The sequence below is a fragment of the Cetorhinus maximus genome, chromosome 2, assembly GCF_964194155.1.
Source record: "Cetorhinus maximus chromosome 2, sCetMax3.hap1.1, whole genome shotgun sequence".
NCBI classification, from domain to species: Eukaryota; Metazoa; Chordata; class Chondrichthyes; order Lamniformes; family Cetorhinidae; genus Cetorhinus; species Cetorhinus maximus.
Window position 1 is genome coordinate 144,829,081 of NC_135880.1, and position 21,338 is coordinate 144,850,418.

General features: G+C 41.2%; 1 protein-coding gene across 3 annotated transcripts in view; it reads left to right on the plus strand.

Annotated features, from left to right (window-relative positions):
- gak (cyclin G associated kinase) overlaps positions 1-21,338 on the plus strand; it is a 133,422-nt gene that overhangs the window by 13,785 nt on the left and 98,299 nt on the right. For all 3 annotated transcript variants that reach the window (XM_078570498.1, XM_078570500.1, XM_078570499.1), the window contains exons 2-5: positions 5,384-5,445; positions 9,221-9,280; positions 18,305-18,419; positions 18,601-18,743. In XM_078570498.1, coding sequence (XP_078426624.1) covers positions 5,384-5,445; positions 9,221-9,280; positions 18,305-18,419; positions 18,601-18,743 — 380 coding nt within the window. The remainder of the gene's footprint in view (positions 1-5,383; positions 5,446-9,220; positions 9,281-18,304; positions 18,420-18,600; positions 18,744-21,338) is intronic.

Consider the following 21,338-nt stretch of genomic DNA (forward strand, 5'->3'; position numbering starts at 1 on the left):
GGATGGTCTCATTGTGATAATGCTTTGGGGACATGGGTTCAAATCCCACCTTGTCTACTGGTGGAATTTAAATTCAATTAATAAATCTGGAATATAAAGCTAGTCTCAGTAATGGTGACCATGAAACTAGCATCGATTGTTGAATAAACCCATCTGATTCACTAATGTCCTTTAGGGAATTAAATCTGCCACCCTTACCTGGTCTGGTCTACGTGTGACTCCAGACCCACAGTAATGTGGTTGACTCTTAACTGCCCTGAAATGGCCACTAGCAAGCCACTCAGTTCAAGGGCAGTTAGGGATGGGCATCAAATGCCTTTCCAGCGACATCCACATCCCGTGAAAAGAATAAAAGAAAAAAAAAGTAAATGGGGTGAAATTGCACTGTGAAATTAATATTTGAACATGGCGAGGCAATTGCATGAAATTCCCCTGCACACTGACTCAAGAAAGATGTTTATCCATTTAAACAAAACTGCAAAGAGGCCATTTAGCCCAACCTATCCAAATGGGTGTTTATGTGCCATTTGAACCTTCTCCCATCTTTCCTCATCTAAATCTATTATCACAATCCTCTATTCCCTTCTCCCTCGTATATATTTGTCTAGCTTTTCCTTAAATGCAGCCATACTGTGCAATTCAACAACTCCATGTGGTGGCAAGTTCCACATTCTCACCACTCTTTTGGGTAAACAAGTTTTTTCTGAATTACATATTTTATTTCTTGGTCACTATATTATATTGATGGACACTAATTTTGCTCCTCCCAATAAGTGGAAACGCTCTCTTTGTCTACTCTGGTAAAACCTTTCATAATTTTAAATACCTTATTTTCAAGAGAAGCCAGATCCAGCCTATGCATCTTTTCCTGATGGGTATAACTGAAAGTTTTGGTTTTATCTCTGTGAATCATTTTGTACCCTCTCTAAGTGCCTCTATGTCCTTTTAATAATATGGCAACTAATTCTATGCATAGTATTTCAAGTGTGGCTGAACCAAGATTCTTTACAAATTTAGCGTAACTCCTCTACTTTTCTGTTCTATCCCTCTAGAAATGAACCTCATGCTTGGTTTCTGTCTTTGTATGGTCTTATTAACCTGCATTGCTACTTTAGTGAGTTGTGTACTTCTACTCCCCTTTGCTCTTTGTTGTGATGTGGCAGATGGTGTCTGCCAGGTGGACCAAATCCACGAGGGAAACTTGGTTGTGCTATCACAATGGTTTTGCAATTTGTAATTATTACGAGATGTGTGCACAGAATTAAGAAGTAATAAGTCCACCAAGACCTTCAGAGATTAAAAAAAATAAATTAATATATTTAATAACAAAATATAAAAGATTTCAAGCACATACATTAGACTACAATTACTACTATAATAACTCCTAAAATTCCTAATTAACCTGACTCCCAGTTACACTCCCTTTAAGTCAACGGTTCATAAATGGATTTTAGGTTTAAAACAAACTCAGCAAGTTAACACAATACCCTGGACAGTGAGAATTCCAAATGGCTTTTCTTCAGCTTCAGGTTTGTTAGATAGCAGACTTATGCATGAGTGCTGGAGGCTTCATTAAGGCTTTTCACACACTCCTGTTAGATCTTACATGGCCTTCTCCTGACACATAGCCTTTCATTCTCCTATATATATGTTTCTCTTTTTTTAATATGTAAATCCTGTTGTTCCATACGTCTTTGAAACTGTATCTCCCTTATAATATAAAAACTTTTGTGTTGTCAGTAATCTTTGGGAAAAATAAACACGTTCCTTAGTCTTGCTTATCTGGCTAGTTGTAAACAGACTAAAATCCCTTTGAAATCCAAATATCCCTTCATTTATTTAAAATTGCAAATTCCCTTCATACCTTACATGCTAAGCCAGCATCCATGTTTACTCACTAGCATGTCTAGCACCTAGCTTCTTTTGATGATTTAAGCTTGCAGTCTACTTGACTCCAAATGTAATTAAATCACACAGGCAGACCCAATTATACTTACCCCTATAAATCTACTTCACAATAAACCAGAAAAATATTAGGAAAATTATTATACTTTCATGACATCTTCTACCCACTGAGATTCTTATTTTCTAAGTACCATGTGACCTCATTTTTCTTACCAAAATGTAATACCTCACATTTACATATATTAAAATTAATTTCCCAATTTAATTCTTATCCTGTAGGTTTATTAATGTCACCTTGTAATTTGCTGCATCCCTCCTCAATATTGATTGTCTTTCGCCTACTGCTACCCCCACCCCGCCAAATTTGGTGTCATTCACAAACTTCAAAACTTTCAAAGTTTAAATCATTAACATGAATTATGAACAGTAGTGGTCCCAGCATTAATCCTATTTGGACCCTACTTACATTTTTTGCCATTCTGATTAGCTATCCTCCCACTGCTACTCTCTTTTCTTGCAGCAAGCTATCCATTCTGTTACTTCTTCCCTGACACTATGTGCTTTGATCTTATTCCTGAGTTACTATGTGATATCTTTTTGAAGGCCTTTTGGAAATCTAGGTATATTATATCTATTTCATTACCAACTCTTTCTGTTATCTCTTCAAAGTTCAATGAGGTTGGTCAATCAAAACTTTCCTATTTGAAATCCATCCTAACTATTTTATTATATTTTTGGTTTCTAAAAGCTTTTCTATTTTCATCTTCAGTAGCAATATCATTATCTTTCCTACTAGTGGTGTTAAGCTGACTGGTCCATGGTTCCTTGGACATGTTCTTCTACCTCCCTTTTTAAGTATAGGTATGTTGTTAGCCTTCCACCAGTCCTCAATCAATAGTGACAATGCATTTCCAATTGATTCAGTGGTAATGAATCTGGCACTATGCCTTTTTCTAATGAATTATTTGTTATGTGTATTAATGCCTCTGCTACTTCGTTTTGTTAATGTTCTCCAGACAGAAGAACAAGCCATGGAAAGAACTTTATGCTTTTGAAATTTGTGGATGCAATCCTGCAGGCCAGGGGTTTAATATTTCTCCTTCCCACCTTAAATCCAGTTATTCTTCCTAATCTCATTTTCTGATGTCATGTCCATCTCTCTCATAAATACTGAAGCAAAATAATTATTTAAGCTTTCCTTTTGTAATTATTTAAATTTTTTATTTATGTTCCTGTAGAATACTTTATTATTTTGTTTCATATTTCTTGATAATTTAATTTCATAGTCCCTCTTTGCCTCCCGGTTTATTTTTTTATTCTCTCCTGCACAGAAAAGTCTTGCAAACTGTAATGAAGTTTATGACAGAATTTTTTTTTGTGCAATCTTAGTTAAGGAATAAATGTTGGACAGGGCAGTAGGAGAACATCCGTGCTCTTCTTTGAATAGTGCTATGGGGTGTTTTATGTTGGCTACAGAGCTTCCACCAACAAATTTGAGAATGTCTTATCCGAAAGATGGTATCTCAGTCAGTACAGTACCTCAGCATAGTACTTACTGCACTGATTCTCAACCTTGGGTGCTAAAATCTCTGAAGTGAGGCTTTTAGCTATGACATTTTTGGTCAGCGGTGAGAGTGCTGATGCTGAGTTAAGGCTGCTCCTAGTCTTTGCAAATGTTATCTGAGCATGTGAATGAAGTTGCATGGGCAAGGCCAGGTGTTAATCATTGGAGTTTGTATTTTTTTCCCTTCTTATCAATCCTTGAAGACTTCCCTGGCCTCTTCTTGTAGAAGTAGCAGCAGAACTTGGAAATAAATTGGAGTGGGATCAACTTCTATGTTCTGGCATGTAGACAAAGCAACCCCAACCAGACCATTTGTTTTAAATAATAGGTGCAAAATGATTTCAATGTTCTATGTTACCATTTGCCTCTGTTATCTGCTACTGTCCTGGTTTTAACACAAGACGAGAAAATGAATACTAATAGTAGTTCTGTGGTTGACCCAAGAAAAGTCAGGACAAAGTGAATTTCCCTCAGTACATTAGTGATCCTGCAGGTATAGGTGAAAGAAAGGTCTTGCCTTTATAAAGTCCCTTTCACAATCTCAGAACCTCCCAAAGAGCTTTACAGCCAATGAAGTACACTTTTTGAAGTATAGTCACTGTTGTAGGAAAGATGGCAACCAACAGGCACAGAACAATATTACACAAATTGCATTGTAATAATGACCAGATAACCTATTTTTTTAGTGGTTTTGATTGAAGGATAAATATTGTTCAGGATACACTGGTGGGATCTCTTGCTTCCACCTGAGAAGGAATGAAGTTAATGGAGAAAGTGAGTAAAATGTAAACCAGCTTAAGTGAGTAGTGACTGTGGAAATGGTTGGACATTTAAATATTATAATGAGGCTGTGTGCCTACATTTTAACATGATTCTATGTTTAACCATAAAGGTGACCAGGTTTCCTGGGTGTTAGGAAACGCGGCAACTTAAGGAAGGAGAGGAAGATTGAATCCATGATGTAGGTGTCTTTACAGCACTGCTTGTGAGCCAGAAGGAGCAGGAATGCTTCCTCCAGGCCCCACAAGCTACCCAGTACACCTCTCCAACCGTGATCTGCCTGCCTTCCCTCACTCTCCAGATCACCACCCAGCATGATTATTGGGACTGCAAGGAATACCTTGGGACGTTCCCCAGATGTGCTACTTGCTCTTATAAATTTTGACCCAATGGAGCAGGATTTCCCCCTGAAAGACCTCTAGCCTATTGTTCAGGTTGTCTAGGAGTGGGATCCTCAAGGAAAAAAGAATAAAGCAGCCCTGCAGTTAAATTCTGCAGGACACCAGGGAAGTCTGTTATTTTAGATTTCCTGACCTCTCAATGGTGTTTCCACCCGCACAGAGCTTGCCTCCAGGCTAAATTTCAAGTCTCTGTCACAGTTATCAAACTTCACCTACATACAGCAGCTGAACTGTACAATTTGACCATTGCTGTTTCCTGTGATAATTTAGCTCATTAACAAACTTCTTAAACAAAAACAGAATTACCTGGAAAAGCTCAGCAGGTCTGGCAGCATCGGCGGAGAAGAAAAGAGTTGACGTTTCGAGTTCTCATGAGGACTCGAAACGTCAACTCTTTTCTTCTCCGCCGATGCTGCCAGACCTGCTGAGTTTTTCCAGGTAATTCTGTTTTTGTTTTGGATTTCCAGTATCCGCAGTAGTTTTTTGTTTTTAACAAACTTCTTAAGATGCTTCACAACTGTTTGGAGTAAAATGTGACTAAGATAGTACTCTCATTTGGGGTTCAAATGTCTCTGTGAAATCATTTATTCAATTGGTTTACTTGATCTTGATATGAATCCCTCAGTGAAATTATGGCCTTTTAATCACTTTGGATCTCTGTTAGTCCATAGAAAAGTCTATAATGTCCACTGTATGTTGTTCTCACTGTAGGAATGTATTTCTGATTTAACAGGTGGATTTGCCTTTGTTTATGAAGCACAAGATCTTGGTAGTGGAAGAGATTATGCTTTAAAGGTGAGTCATGCTTTGAAACTATTTTCAATCACGGCCTTGGAGGCATTTCTAGTCTTTGTGCCAGGTCAGAGGTATTTGCATCACTTCTGCAGTTATTGCTTAGGGTGAAGTGGGCTGTTTTGGACCACGTATGACAATATCCAACAGCCAAGCTACTCAGGGGCTGAGTGTTTCTAGATGAAATAAATTGTAACTTCAGGTGGGCAATGTTTAAAACTGTTGTGTTTTGTGGTGAACTCTGCTACACAGACCAGGAAGATCCCACGTGACGTTGGTCTGTGCATACATATTGTGGTTGGTTAAGGAGAGGATTGGTGTTTGAATGTCAGAACTTAATCTGCAGCTCAATGTGAGTGTAATTCACCATTGAGTGTGAATAAAATTGTGTTTGCAACTCAGCGTGCTAAAGTATTTGTTTCAATGGTGAGACTTGAAAATTACATAAAATATATAAAATAGATACCACAAAAACAGGCCATTTGGCCCAATATGCCCATGTCAGCATTTATGCTCTATTATTGCCTCCTCCCATCCTTCCTCATCTAGCTTCATTAGCATACCTAGCTTCCTCGTAAATACATCTGTAATATTTGTCTCAACTACTCCCTGTGGTAGCATGTTCCACCTTCTCTCTGGGAAAAGTTGCTTTTGAATTCACTAATTGACTTTTTGGTGTCTACCTTATATAGATGGAAACACTCTCTATGTGTTTACCTTTTGTAATTTTAAAGATCTCTAGGTTTCTCTCAGCCTTCTGTTTTCAAGAGAAAAGAGAGACAGTCTACTCAAACCTTTCCTGATGCTATAACTGGGAGTTCTGGTATCATCGTTGTAAACTTCTTTGCTCTTTTTTCAGTGCCTCTATATTCTTTTTATAATGTGACAAACAGAACTGTACATAGTACTTCAAGTGTGGTCTAACCAAGGTTTGACACAATGTAACTGCATTACCATTCAATTCTGTATCCCTAGAAAAATAACCCGTAGTGCTTGGTTTGCTTTAGTTAAGGCCTTATTGACCTGCATGGCGATTTTATTGATTTGTGTATTTGTGCTTCCTGACCCCTTTGCATCTCCATCCCAATTAGATTTTTAATTTCCAGATAATATATGGCCTCCTTATTTTTCTTACCAATATGTAATGTCTGACATTTACCTATGTTTAAATTCAATTGCCAATTTACTGTCCATTCTGCACGTTTATGAATGTCATCTTCTGACTTGTTCTCCCTCCCAGTTTGACTATTGCTTCCAATTTGGTGTTAGCTGTAAATTTAGACGAAAGGTCACCAAGCTGAAACATTAACTTTGTTTCTCTCTCCACAGATGCTGCCTGACCTGCTGAGTATTTCCAGCATTTTTTGTTTTTATTACTGTAAATTTAGAAATTGTGTTTTGGATTCCAAAATCTAAAAGAATATAATTTGTGAACAACTGAACAGAGATGCCCGTACAATCCTTCTGGGACCCAACATTCCATCCTCTGGCACTCTGAATAGCTACCAACTCTACTCTCTGCTTTCTGTTTTGTAACCAGCTGGTTGACCATTCTGCTGCTTGCCCCCAGACGCATGCTTTGACCTTTATTAGTCTACTACACAGTACCCTATCAAAGGTCTTTTGGAAATCTTGATATATTACATTTACTGCATTAGCCTCGTCTATCCTCTCTGTTACCTCTTCAAATAATTCAATGAGGTTGATCAAGCAAGGCCTTCCCTTTTGAAATCCAACCACTCATAGCAGGAGGTCAAACTTCTTGTATTGCTAAAATATTTTCTAGAAAGTTATTTTTCTTTCTCCCCTTAATTTTTGCAATCTGTCTTTGCTGCATTGGATTAATTATCTCTTTATACCATGGCTAAAATGAATCCATTTAGGCTCCGTGGTTTCTGTCGATCATGAACTGCATCATTGCTGGTATTGGGATGTGTGTTGTGTGGTTGCGGGTAGTGAAAAGAGAAATGAAAGTGCCAGTCAGTTAATTATTATTAAAGCAAATTATGAGTGCCCTGATGGCTAAGTGGGAGAATGCACCAATGCAGTACTGAGTTATCCTGCACTGCACTGAGCTATATAAACCAGAAACCTCTTTGTTTTGACCTCTTTTCTATAATGAAGTAGCTGATCTCAGCTGGGGTGAAGGAACCTGTGCTGCAGTTGGTCTCAGGGCCCCTTGATTAAGGAGTTGAAAAGTCAGTCAGGCTGTCCATTGATTTTTTGCAACAGCATTTGGACTTGGGCAGGAAGAGAACAGAATCTGCTTCCATTTCAGTGACTCTCTCCAGGATGATCAATACTCTGCTGCATGGGTGTTAATTGTTGGGGTTAATGGGGAGTAAAGTTGTGGAGTGCTTTCTGTTCAAAATACTCCCTTTTTCCACAGCTCTGTCTTGTAAAGTTCTGTACACATCAGTTTTAAAAAAATATTAACAAGCTTGCTACCTCATCCTCTCAATTTTACTGCAGGCTTTAACAGAGATGATCACATAATCCTCCCCCAGTCCCTGTCCTCTTTTGTCTAACTGATTGGGATGGTTCTTGCCTGGTTCCACTCTTAATTATCCAGTTATAGCCAGAAAATATTCTGCAATGCGTTTTTTTCCTTTCCTACGATTAGCTCTGGATCCATCCTTAGGCCTCTCCAATTTTCTATCTGCATGCTCTCTCTCTGATGCCATGATGTTAATTTCCATGTGTACGTTGACTCCCGACTTGATCACTGCCATCTTTCTCAACTCTTCCATTGCCTGTTTGTTGTCAGCCTACCTGTCCAAAATCCACTCCTGGATAAGCTGCAATTTCCTCTAATAAAATATTGGAAAAACCAAAACCATTGCCTTGGATTCTCGCTGCAAACCCCATACAATCTCCATGAATTCTAAAAGCACACCCCCCCCCAACCAGTCTCAGGCTGAATCAGATTGTTTGCAACAGCGATGTCGTATATGACCTCTGACCCCATATCCTCCCCAACACAGTGACTGCCTACTTTCACCTCTGTAGCATCGCCCAACTCAGCCCATTCCTCATCCCATCTGCAGTTTACAGACCTTATCCATCCTTTTGTTATCGCCAGACTCAACAATACCGATGCTTTCCTGGCTGGCCTTTCATCTTTCAACCTGCAAATCCTATTCATCATTCATCCCTGTGTTCACTAACCTACATTGGCACCCTATCCACTGTCGCCTTGAATTTAAAATTCTCGTCCACATTTGCCTGGCCTCACCCTCCCCTCCTCTGTATTCTTCTCAAGTTCCACCACCCTCTGAAAACTCTGCTTTCCTGCAAACCTGGCCTCTTCGCCATCTTCCACTCCCTTTGCCCCCAGCCATTGGTGGCCTTGCTTTCAGTCGTCTAGACCCTAACCTCTGGAATCCCCTCCTTAACCCTCTCTGCCTCTGTGCCCCCCTTTCCTCCTTTAAGAGACCCTCCTTTAAAACCTATCTCATTGACTAAGCTTTTAGTCACTCCTCCTAATTACTTGGTGTTGATTTATGCCTGGTTATGCTTCTGTGTGAAGTGCCTAGGGTTAGCGTCCTACATTAAAAGTACAGTTTGCAATTTGTCAATTTAATAAAGTGATGCAGATGACATTTATCAAATTAAATGGTTGCACTAGTTTGTTGACCAAGTTACTCGTGCAGTGACTCATACAAGTTGAGCTTTTGTCCGCACGAAATCCACGGCATCTGATGTGTTTAAACAATATAAGCTGCGTGTAATTTGCATAATTGTTGAAAATTTGCATGATCTTTATTTTGTGTTACAGAGACTTCTGTCAAATGAGGAAGAAAAGAGCAAAGCAATCATTCAGGAAGTTTGCTTTATGGTATCCTTTACAATTATTTGAAGTTCTGCTGGTTCTACAATCTTGATTGCTTATTTAAGGAGAAAACCCTGAAATTCTCCATGTTTATGGAACAATAGACCTCGCATTGTTAAAATAATAACAATTTAAAATATGTCTAATCTGATTGCTATCAATTTGTGCCCTTTCCATAGGTATGTGAGGAAACCACGTTAGTTCACACAACGTTCACTCTTCAACTCTACCTTTAACTTTGAAAGTTCTCTTCCTCACTGGTTGTCCCCTCCATACCTTATCTCTGTGCACAAGAGTACGTGTTAAGCAGTTTCCCTTAGACCATCTCCATTGCTGCCCTGGACTGGGCACCAGTAGGTTATGAAAGCAACTCGGTAGATACTCTTCATTTAGTTTTGGCTCAATGGTAGCACTCTTGGCTTTGAGTCAGAATGTTGTGGGTCCAAACCCTTCTCCAGAGATTTAAGTGCATGTGTTTCAGTGCATTAATGAGGAGGTGTTGCACTGCCTTTGGAATGAAACATTAAACTGAGCCCTTTCTGCCTCTCGGGTGGACATAAAAGATTCCAAGGCACTGCTTTGAAGAAGAGCCGGGAAATTCTCTATGAGAACATAAGAAATAGGAGCAGGAGTAGGCCCTCGTGCCAAGGCCATTATTTATCCCTCAACCGACACTACCAGAAATAGCTTATCCCGTAATTTATTTCATCACTATGTGTAGGAGCATGTGTGAATTGCCTGCTATATTTGCTTATATCAGAACAGCTTTGGGACACTTTGAGGTTGCGAAAAGCTTTTTATAAATGCCAGTTTTTTCTTCTTTCCTGAGTTTCATTCTTCCTCTGGGGAGGTGCTCCACTTGCTGCTTCTTTGCAGCACCTGCATGGCTGTTATCAAGGACTTACTAGAGAAAAGATTAGAAGCTGCTTGTTACCACTCCACAATTCTGTACATTTAAAGGAATAGCCTATATAAGTTTCTTTTTGTCCCTGTTGCTTTTATGTTAATCAAACTGAAACAAATACAATCCCCATGGCAAGAAAATTCCTGCGAATTATTCTTGTTTGCAAATTGTTAACATATATCCACATATATCCAGAGGTCTTGTAGTGCAGTGGGTAGCGTCCCTGCCTCTGAGCCAGAAGCTTAGGTTTGTGTCCCACCTCAGAACTTAGGGGCCAAGAAGATGCATTCATAATGTGGCCAAATAGGTTGAGTATCAATCTGCAGATTCCTCCAGTACATGCCAGTGGCAGGTGGTAAGAGTGGGAGAGATTCCTGGTCAGCCATGCGATGGAAAGAAGGTTGGAGCCTCTACCATCACTATTCATAGCTTAAGATTTCAACATGTATGTAAAAATGCACACTTTCACAGCAACTCAGATTCTGAGTGAACTGTAACACACCACTACATTTATTAATGATGTAACCAGCCTTTTCATATACAAATGTAATGATCTTCTTTGTGGTTTATCTGAAATGTTGTTGCGGTGACTTGTATTTTTTCTTTGCAGTGCAGCCATATAATAATTGATATTGCTGTGTCTATGCCAGTGATCAACATGCCTCTGCCTGATAGTGAATCCAGCAGTTAACCTCATTTTTACTTTTTGTTTCCTCCCTCCCCTTCTTGCACTCTGCACCATCACTTGATTGAAGGGGTGATCAGACATCCACTTTCTTGGTATCTGATGATGTTGCTCTGCGTGGTATGTAGGGGAGTCTTCAGGCTGAATTTTCCTGCGATGACTTAAGTCCCACTTCAGGGGCCAAAATCAGAAGGCAACCCTGCTTCAGCCGGCGGCGGGACCTGGGAGGCATATTCCCGGCAGTGGCCAAGTAACTGGCTGTGATGGGGCTGCAATCCCAATTAAGGACGGCGGCTTGCTGTTCCTGGCACCCCGCAGCCCTAAGAGCCACTGGCCCAATCAGAGCTCAGCAGCCTCATACAGTGCCACTGTTAGTGGTGGCCATTGCTGAGGCTGCAGCTGCAAGGAGAGGGTGCCTCAGTGGCTGAGGAGCCCTCAAAGATGGGTAACTGGAGTTGGGGCAGGCAGGCAAATCCTGGTGGTTGGGGTGGAATCGTGGTGCCCAGGCAGTGCTGTTTTTGCGGGGGTGGATGTTGCTGCTGAGGGGGCCGACTGCAGGCCATGAAGGCCAAAAAGGAGGCCCTCCCCATCCTGGAGGCATGGAGGCTGCTAGGTTTCACTGGATGGTCTCGGCATGTGGTGACAGACCCCCTCTGACTTGGGCAAAATGCCTGCGGAGACAGGAAGTGGCTCTTAATTGGCTTGTTATGTGGCTTAACTGGGCTCCCAGTGGGCAGCCAATCTGCCAGCTTTCTTGCCACTAGCAAAATGCCATCACAGCAGAAGACATTGGGGAACACCCCCATCCCCCACTTACGCCTTCCCACGGCTTTTTGCCAGTCACCCCGCTCCCAATCGGCCCCCAAAGCTGCTGGTAAAATTCTGGCCTTCAGTTCTCCTGCCTTCCTGTATTCTGTTCTCAAAACAGCATGGCTGAGACCTGTAAACATCCTACTGCTCAAATCCTGTTACACCTTTTAAAATGATTTCAATCTATGTAAGCAAACCATTTTTGCTTTCATAGTACCTGCGAAGAAAACAAACTTTCTTTTTTGAATGAATGCTGAAGGTGTTGTTGAATAGGTTGAAGGGTCATGAGGACTTGAAACGTCAACTCTTTTCTTCTCCGCCGATGCTGCCAGACCTGCTGAGTTTTTCCAGGTAATTCTGTTTTTGTTTTGTTGAATAGGTGTTGGTTTGTATCATTTTTATTTTTGAAGGAAAAGTTGTGTAATTAACTGTCCCATTTGCAATTTTCCTGCAATTTGCAGTCAATTAATGAACTTGGGTTCTTTGTGGTACAGCAACAGCTTGCATTTTTACTGCATCTTCACCATGTTAAAGTGTCCCAAGGCGCTTCACAGGAGCGTTATCAAGCAACATTTGATACTGAACTATGTAAGGAGATAACAGAATACATGACCAAATGCTTAGCCAAAGAGGTAGATTTTAAGGACCATTTTAAAAGAGATAGTAGAAAGATTAAGGGAGGGATTCCAGAGCTAAGAACCTGGGCAATTGAAGGCATGTCTGCCAGTAGTGGAGTGATTAAAAATAGAGGATGCACGAAAAGCCAGAATTGTGAGAAGCGTAGAGATCTTGGAGGTTTGTAGTGCTGGAGAAAGTTACATAGATAGGGAGGGGCAACCTATGGAGGGATTTGAAAACAAAGACAAGAATCTACACCTGAGGCTTTGACTCAAGTGAACAAGGCTTCGTTTAAGTTAGGATACAGGCAGCAGAATTTTGAATAAGCTCACGATACATGTTGGGCGCTATTTAACGAGGCCAGTAAGCGCGGGAAATGTGGCAGGCTTTAACGAGGACCAGAATTTTTGTTTCCTGACAGTGGGTTGAGATGCAGAGATTAAATTGGTGGCATGGCAGCAGCAGGCCAGGCCTCAAGTTGTTCCTTGGTGGGTTCCTATATAATACATATGCGTGACATGGATACTCATTATATTAAAGCTTTCTGTAATATTAAAATGTTTTGTAATTATGTCCTACTTTCAAGATTAAGCCAGCAGCTCACAGGAATCCCATGGCATCTGGTTCATGTATGTTTAAAGATGGCGTGTACCGGTCAGTTTGAGCAGCTGTGTCTGGGGTCAGCGATTATCTTTGTTGAACTCTGCAGCACAAGGGATGGAAGCAGGGGATTGGCTTGCATGGAGGCTCGGGACCAGCAAGGGTGAGTCAGGGGTGAGTGGGTGGAATGGGGTCGGGGGCATGGGGGAGTGGATGTGACAAAGAAGGGCCCTTGCTGGTCAAGAGGCCGCAACACCAGCAGCAAGCAACACTTGATGGGGAGAGGCTGGTCTAGATCCAGCCATCCAGGGAAGGCATCATAGAAGGTGGGTACTGGGATGCCATCGTGTCCTCAGGACAAGATATAACAACAAGCAGATGTCCGAGCGACAATGCCATAGATGATTGAGGCTGTCCAAGCAAGTGGTCACTCAAATATATGGGATTGTGCAGCAGTACCTGCATCCACATGGATTTGGCGTGCATCCCATGCTAGTGGCCCTCAGGAAGACAGTGATGCTCAATTTCTTTGCCACCGGTATTTTCCAGGACTCCACGGGTGACATTTGTAAACATTTCACAGGCTGCCACATACATGTGCATAAAAGAGGTGACCAGTGGCTCTTCCGTCATGTGGCTGAATTCATTGAAGACGTTCATTGATAAATTCATTGTGGTGAGGATAGGCAGGCAGCAAGGGCATTGGGCTTCAGGGCCATTGCTCATTTCCTTTAAGTTCAAGAGGTCATCGACTTCATTCATGGCCTTAGAGCTGTTCGGGACCAGCCAGTAGCACTTGTGAATCACAAGGGCTTTCACTCTTTGAACATGCAATCGGTCTGTGACCATAGGCAAAGAATCAATCATGCCTGTGCTCGTTTCCCAGGAAGCACTCATGACTCATGCATTTTCTGTAATTCGCAGCACCCAGAACCTTTTGAGACCCAAGCCTAGTTTGATGGCAGGATACACCACAGAATACCCACCCCTGCCACATGATCACACGTGTCTCTTGTGCACACTGCTGGCACTTTAAATTTTAATTAGAATTGCATGGAAGCTGGCTCCTGATATGAGTGGAAGTGCCACCCACTTCCGGTTGTGCCGTTGGAAATGGTGAGCCACAGATAAAATACCGCCTGTTGGGAGGCTGGCAGGAGAGCGTTGGAACATTAATGTTTGAGGGTAGTAGGGTTAGTAAAGGTACTGCATGATTGTTGATCAAACTGCACTAGAGGTTGCATGCTTTGTCCTGTGATGCATCAGCCTTGTGTAATTTATGATTGTGAAACTTTGAATAAATACTTCTTGGAACATGGATTTGTGTTTAACTTTGGACATTAGGTTTCCTGCTTAATTACCTCTCAATTGCACTAGTTTAGACTTGTTTTCTTTTGGTACATGATTACACTGTATAACAGCCATGTCGTGAAAACCTACCTACAACCTTTGAGCTCATAATGTATCTTAGAGCAGCAAAGTGGAAGGACCTCCTTTAACATTGCTCAGTGTCTGATAAGGAATTTTTTGAGTTTTGAATTGAAAATGGATACTCTGTCTATAACAAACATATTAGCATGTAGCGTTGTGTTGAAAATTGACAGTAAGTCTAGAAATTTTGTGAGGCTATTGTTGAACTTCAATACTTTTCAAATAGCATTTTTATTTTAGTTTTTGTTACAGTGCTTTGGCTACAAGTAGTAGGGAAAGCTTGTTTTTGTAACAGAACCACTATGAATAGAGGCATTTATCTCTGGATCTAACAGTCTGTGAGTAGAATAAGGATTAGAGCTGCTACTATTCAAGCAAGACTGACTGCTATTCAGTTTATTAAATAGCACATTGTAATTGAATGTGGCATGTTTTGTTTTGTTTCATTACTGGCTTGTAGGAGTGTTTTACAATTAATTCTATAACTGCCCCAAACAGTGACTGGTTAATGTTGAAACACTAGTCGGTGTCCATTCAACCATAGTATATGTGAAGTAACATTAAAGTACAATGAGTTCCCTGCCTTGTTTGAAATGTCTAATTTTGGCTACTAACATTCAAAGTAAAATATTAACTTTGTTTATATACAGTACTGCTTCATCTAGGCTGTGAAGTAATGTACAGACATTCAGACCTGTTGTGAGGCAGTCCATGTGCAAATTCCATCCTGCACCTGCATCTAACCAGCCAGAAACCCATTTCCAAAGTCGTAATGATGCCAGCCTAACCCCATGCCTGTTCCAGGCTTTCAAAAAGCTGTGATTTTCTTTTTAAATGGGCATTAAGCTCAGCTTCCGTTGTTCTTCATACAGAACCTACTGGCAGAAACTGGATGGACGGGCTATCATTCATTTATTTTTAAAACAGAGTGTTTAACTGGTGATGTGTTAAGCTTCCCAAATATCATTCTTTGTGATGCCATGAGGAAATGTTGGGAAAGTATGGAGCAGCAGGGAGGGGAGCAACAGAGAATCATTTAACCCTTTAAGTTGAGAGTGAGGTAAAACTTTGGCCCAGAATTCTTGGACCCCTCTCATGCACAAATTTCCCTGATTTCTGTGCCAGTCTTGTTGGCAGGAACTTAATTACAAAATTTCAAACGGAGTCTATTTGCCAACGCTGGGGCATCAAAATTGGTATAAAACATGCACACGTGATGCACAACCAATTAAGCTAATAACAAGTGGGCTCCTGTCTTCAGCCATGGCGCCTCATTCCCTGAACCTTTTACCTCAGCTGCACTTCTAACTTTTCTTATGCAGAACATGGGTTTATCCAGTGGGAAGGCCATTCCAGCCGTTTAGTCCTTTGAGACTTGCTGTAATTTGGGTCAAAGAAAAATCAATTGCAAATCAAACGCCTTTAATCTTTGTTATGCCGATATCAGGTGATGTTGGACTAAGGTTTGCGTACATTTTTGGGTAATCATTTATGCAAGCACAATACTGATGTGAATGCAGGGAAATTATACAAGCTCTCATTGCATTAGGGTTGGGGTTTTGTATACGAGTGGCAGAAAATTTGGCTGTTCATAACTTGGAAATGGGGCAAACAATGAACAAATTTGTGTCTGTTGACGTGATGGCATAAATCATGTGCGTGTGAGATTCCTTTGGGAAAAAATGTTTCTACATTGCTATTGTGCTATAGTTGTACTGGTGAGTTCCAGAAAATTCTGGACCTTTGTGTGTTACTTTCTGTCTATAAATGCATTCTCACTCCACCAAGTACATGTATTGATCCAGGGCTGAGAAGTTGATCAGATAATACTTTGAGGAAGTTCCTGCTGTGCTCTTGAGCCAATGCACATCAGTGGGAGATTTGTTTAAAGTTACTCATTGGCCAATTTTTATTTAAGTTTCCCTCCCTTTCTTATAGTGAGTAAGTAAATAATTTCCTTGTCATGGCAAGGCTTGCGTTTGGAAGTTGTTCAAAGCACAGGATGAGCTCATCTCCTTACCTGTGCCACCCTTGATGTTCAGATTTTTTTTGTCTATGAAAATATTTACTTTTTAAAAATAAAAGTCTGCTGGCATTGTCAAAGATTTATTTTAATACTAGTTCCCAAAATTCACAAAGATCTTAGTGACAAGTTTCTTCCATGTCCAAGTTCCTTGAGGCAACCAGTACCCTATGTAGTTCAGCTGATATTCTTGATTTTCTATTCTCATTGGGCTAGGGTTTTCATTACAGGGTTAGGGTTTTCATTACAGTCTACAACAGGCTTGTCCAACTGGGTTGCGGCCCCAGAGCCCTCTGGACTTGGACCGCCAAACTTGTTGGATATTCAATTGAATTATATTTGAAAAATGCTGTAAAACTGTTCATCCAGTCACAAGCTGGTTCCCCCCTGCATTTGCTGCTGATAGGCTCACTTGAGCCTGTCAGCAGTAAATGCAGAGAGAAACTACCCTGTGATTGGATGAGCAGCAAACAGTGCAAAGGTAAGTTTTTAAGGTAGGTTTCAGGATCTGGAGACTGAGAGCGGGGAAAACAGAGTGGGACTCCAGGGAGTTGGAGCGAGGCCCAGGGAAAATGGAGTGGGGCCCTGGAAAGGCAGAACTTGGCCTGCGAAAGGCAGAGTGGGGCCCAGGAAAGGTGGAGCAGGCTCACATGAGTATGAGTGAGTGGAGACTGAGAGAAAGGAAGAGGGAGAGTGGGGAGGAGGGGAGAGTGAGAGGGAAAGAGGAGAGTGAGTGGGTTGGGGGAAGTGAGGGGGAGAGGGAATGTGTAAAGGGGAGGGAGAGCATGTTGGGGGGAGAGCATGTGAGCCGGGGGTGGGTAAGAGTGTCTGAGGGGGAGAGTTTAAGAGAGAGGGTGGGAGAAGGGAGTGTGTGTGCACGAGTTTGACTTAGTCTCAGTCTCAGGGTTCTCATTCACCCTCACCCTCACACGCCAACATGCACTCCCACCAACTCTCAGTGGGTGAAGGTGCGTGAATGAGCACCCTGAACCTGGGAGTGAGCCGGACACACACACACAGTCACCCTATCACGCTCTAATGGTCATCCTTTTTATTACTCATTTTTAAAAAAATTATCAATTCATTGCTTTGACATTTTTTTTTGCTCAGCAAGTTGGTTATGTTCATACCTCAGCTTTTTAAAAAAAATTGTGTTAAATATCGTGTCTAAAATTTGCTTGCCAGCCCCCTGAGTGAGAAAAGAATTGAAATGTGGCCCGCTACGTGAAAAGGTTGGACAAGCCTGGTCTACAGTAAGTGATGTGGCTAGTTACCCATCCAGCTTTGATTAGTCCTGTAAATGGTAGTAGAGGGAACAATGCTCCAAGGCAGGAATGAAATTAAACTTGTCTGTGCATGCTTGAATATAGACCTAAATGATATGTAAGATTGAATGGGCTGATAGACTTTATTAATAGCTTTACATTTTCTGCTTTCATCCCAAGACACATTGACGCAAGTTGATGGAGGCTCAGAAGCAATTTTGTTTTGCACTAGCAGTGGTTCAAGGAATATTTGTCATTAAAATTGTTTTATTTTTGCTCCCTTTTGATTGTGTACAACCCCATCTCCAGCCATGTTGCTGAGGCAGGTGATTGAGAGCTGCCTTTTCCTGTGACTCATAACAACTGTCAAAATAAATGGTTGTTATTAGGCTACATTTTGAAAATGTTTTTGTCCTGAATTCCCATTTTCTTGTGTCTTTGTGACACAGTAGGCAAATGCATTGAAGCTCGAAGTTGGGGCTTACTAACAATTATATAGGTAATGCTGTACCACTGTGTTCACCCTTTTATTTGTCACACTTTTCTCATGTATTCCAGTGTGCAATGTGGTTTTAAAAGTTTACACACCCTTTGTCCCAGTGCGAGTCTTTATAATCAATAGATGAAAGACATTAAATATTTACACACCTCTATAGCTTAATGAACAATATGCTCCTTGACCAAGCAACTTCAGAAAAAGCTTTCAGGACACCCAAACATTGTGCAATTTAGCTCAGCGGCGTCCATAGGGAAAGAAGAATCTGACACCGGACAAGGCGAATACCTTATACTCACAGAACTATGTAAAGGTAAAATTAAATACTGGCATGTATATATAATGATTTTGCGTATTGCTTTGTGGATGCCCCTGTCTAGTTAATATTTAGCCTGATGACATAAAAGAAAAATAACCCCTTTTCATTTATACGTTCACAACCTAACAACTTGATACAATAACTCTTGAATCTTTTTGCTCCCTTTTGTTTCCAGGCCAGTTGGTTGAGTTTTTGAAGAGGGCTGAAGCAAATAATCCACTACCATGTAATACAGTCCTCAAGATATTTTATCAGACCTGTCGTGGAGTGCAACATATGCACAAACAGAAACCACCAATCATTCATCGAGATCTCAAAGTAAGGAACAGCTTCTGAACCCCTGGCAGTGTCAGAAAAATAATGCACTTAATTCCTGAATTGGATATAATGGGTGTGAAAATGCAATTGCAATTTTTATAAAAGGAACATACCTGAGTCGTCTTATTTTTGGTTTCATCACTTTCTATATTCTTCTCTTTTAAATGCCCACACACTATACTTCTACAAAAGCTTGTAGTTGTAGCAATTTAGATTGAGAATCCTCAAGCTTTTGTTACCTTTAGAATCAACTATTTCAATGCACTCCTGGCTGGCCTCCCAAATTCTACCCTCCGTAACCTAGAGGACATCCAAAACTCTGCTGGACATGTCTTAACTCGCAGCAAATCCTGTTCCCCTATCATTCCTGTGCTCGCTGAGCTGCATTGGCTTCCGGTGAAGCAACGTCTTGATTTAAAATTCTCATCCTTATTTTCAAATTCCTCCTTGGCCTTGCCCCTTCTTATCTCTGTAATTTCCTTCAACCCCACAACCCTCCAAGATATCTACACTCCTCTAATTCTGGCCTTTTGTGCATTTCCAATTATAATTGCTCCACCATTAATGGCCCTGTCTTCAGTTGCTTAGGCCCTAAGGTCTGGAATTTCCTCCCTGCGCCTCTCTGCCTCTAGACATCACTTTCCTCCTTGAAGACACTTCTTAAAACCTACCTGTTTGACTAAACTTTTGGGCATCAGATCTAATTTCTCCTTATGTGGCTCAGTATGATGCTTTGTTTTGTGATGCTCCTGTGAAGTGCCTTGGGAGGTTTCATTATATAAATATAAGGCATTATATAAATATACGTTGTGTGGTACGGTTGCAACTACTGGTATCATTTTGGCATTTACAATGAATGAGAGATCATTTGGTGAAGGCAGTTTTGTACTACTACTGACAACCCCGTTTTCATTGTTGCCTCGCCCCACCAACGTCCTGGGGCTACCATTGACCAGAAACTGAACTGGACAAGCCATATAAAGAATGTGGCTACTAGAGCAGGTCAGAGGCTGGGAATTCTGTGGCGGGTAGCTCCTAATTCTCCAAACCCTGTCCACTATCTACAAGGCACGAGTTGGGAGTGTGATGGAATACTCTGAACTTGTCTGGATGAGTTCAGCTCCAACAACGCTCGAAGTTCAACGCCATCCAAGACAGCAACTCACTTGATCAGCACCCCATGCATCACCTAACCATTCACTTCCTTCACTGACGCACAGTGGCAGCAATGTGTACCATCTACAAGATGCACTGCAACAACTCTCGAAACTTCCTTCAACAGCATCTTCCTAACCTGCAAACTCTACCACCTACAGGGACAAGTGCAGTAGGCAAATGAAAACACCTGCACCTGCAAGTTCCCTTCCAAGCCACACACAATCCTAACTTGGAACTATATCACTGTTCCTTCATTGTCACTGGGTCAAAATCCTGGAACTCTCTCCCTAACAGCACTGTGGGTGTACCTACACCACATGGACTGCAGTGGTTTAAGGCGGCAGCTCACCACCACCTTCTCAAGAGCAATTCGGGATGGGCAATAAATGCTGGCCTTGCCAGCAATGCTGACATCCCAAGGATGAATAGAAAAAATAGTTATTGACAATTGGTACAAAGTAATTTAAAAAAATTTTTAGAATTAAGTGAGGACCGATCTTTCCCCTTTTATGGTTTTGCATTGAATGGGTAAGAATTTCTCCTTGTTAAGTCTTTTCATGAGGGTGCTCTGGTTTGTTTATATAAATTGAGGCTGTAGGATCCTTTGGAAATGTTGCACTTCTCTTCACAAATCAAAACTCAATTTCATTGGGTTCCCTTCACTTTGACATAAGAATATGTATTTGCATGATCTTCAATGCTTTAGTTACAGCTGAGTCTGTGTGCTAGAACATGATGTGAAGTCAGTTACTCAATGTTTAATACTTTGTTATTTTTTATTGAGCATGTTTTCCTGTATTGGAGGAACAAAAAGAAACCATTTCTCTGAAGTAATCTGTTTCAAGTATAAAGACAGCAGGCTTCATCAATGTTTGTTTCAGTGAGAGGCTTTATTGAAGTAGCTAGAAATGGCAGCCTACAGTCAGCTTGCCTCATAGCAAAGTCACTTCACTGTGACAAGCTAGGTAGTACACTTAGTAAGATTGCATTTTCAAACCCAAACATTCCCCTTTTCAGATCGAACAAGAAGTACAAGCATCTCCCTTTTCCGAGTGAACAAGAAATGCATTTGCATGCATAATTCTGTGTGATTGTGAGTAACACAATACCCACTATACACCCACTGTTCTCATGCATTAAGAACTGTTTGTTCTACCAGTCAGTTACTGCACATGCATTGCACACAACCTTTAAACTGTGCAGGTCTCTTAGTGGAACGCATGTGCGTTGACGTTGGTTGTTCGTCTGAGTAGTGTTCCTTGTCTGGAGAGTGTCATTCCCGTGGCCCTTGTTGCCTTGGTGACTGTTGTTGTTCCATTGCAGTTATTAGGGACTAGTGGACCTCTGGGATTGATGGTAGTTCTGTACTTAGTGTAGCTGGTGAGATCCCTTCTCCCTGACTGGCCGATTGCTGTGAAGGAACAGCTTCACTAGTTG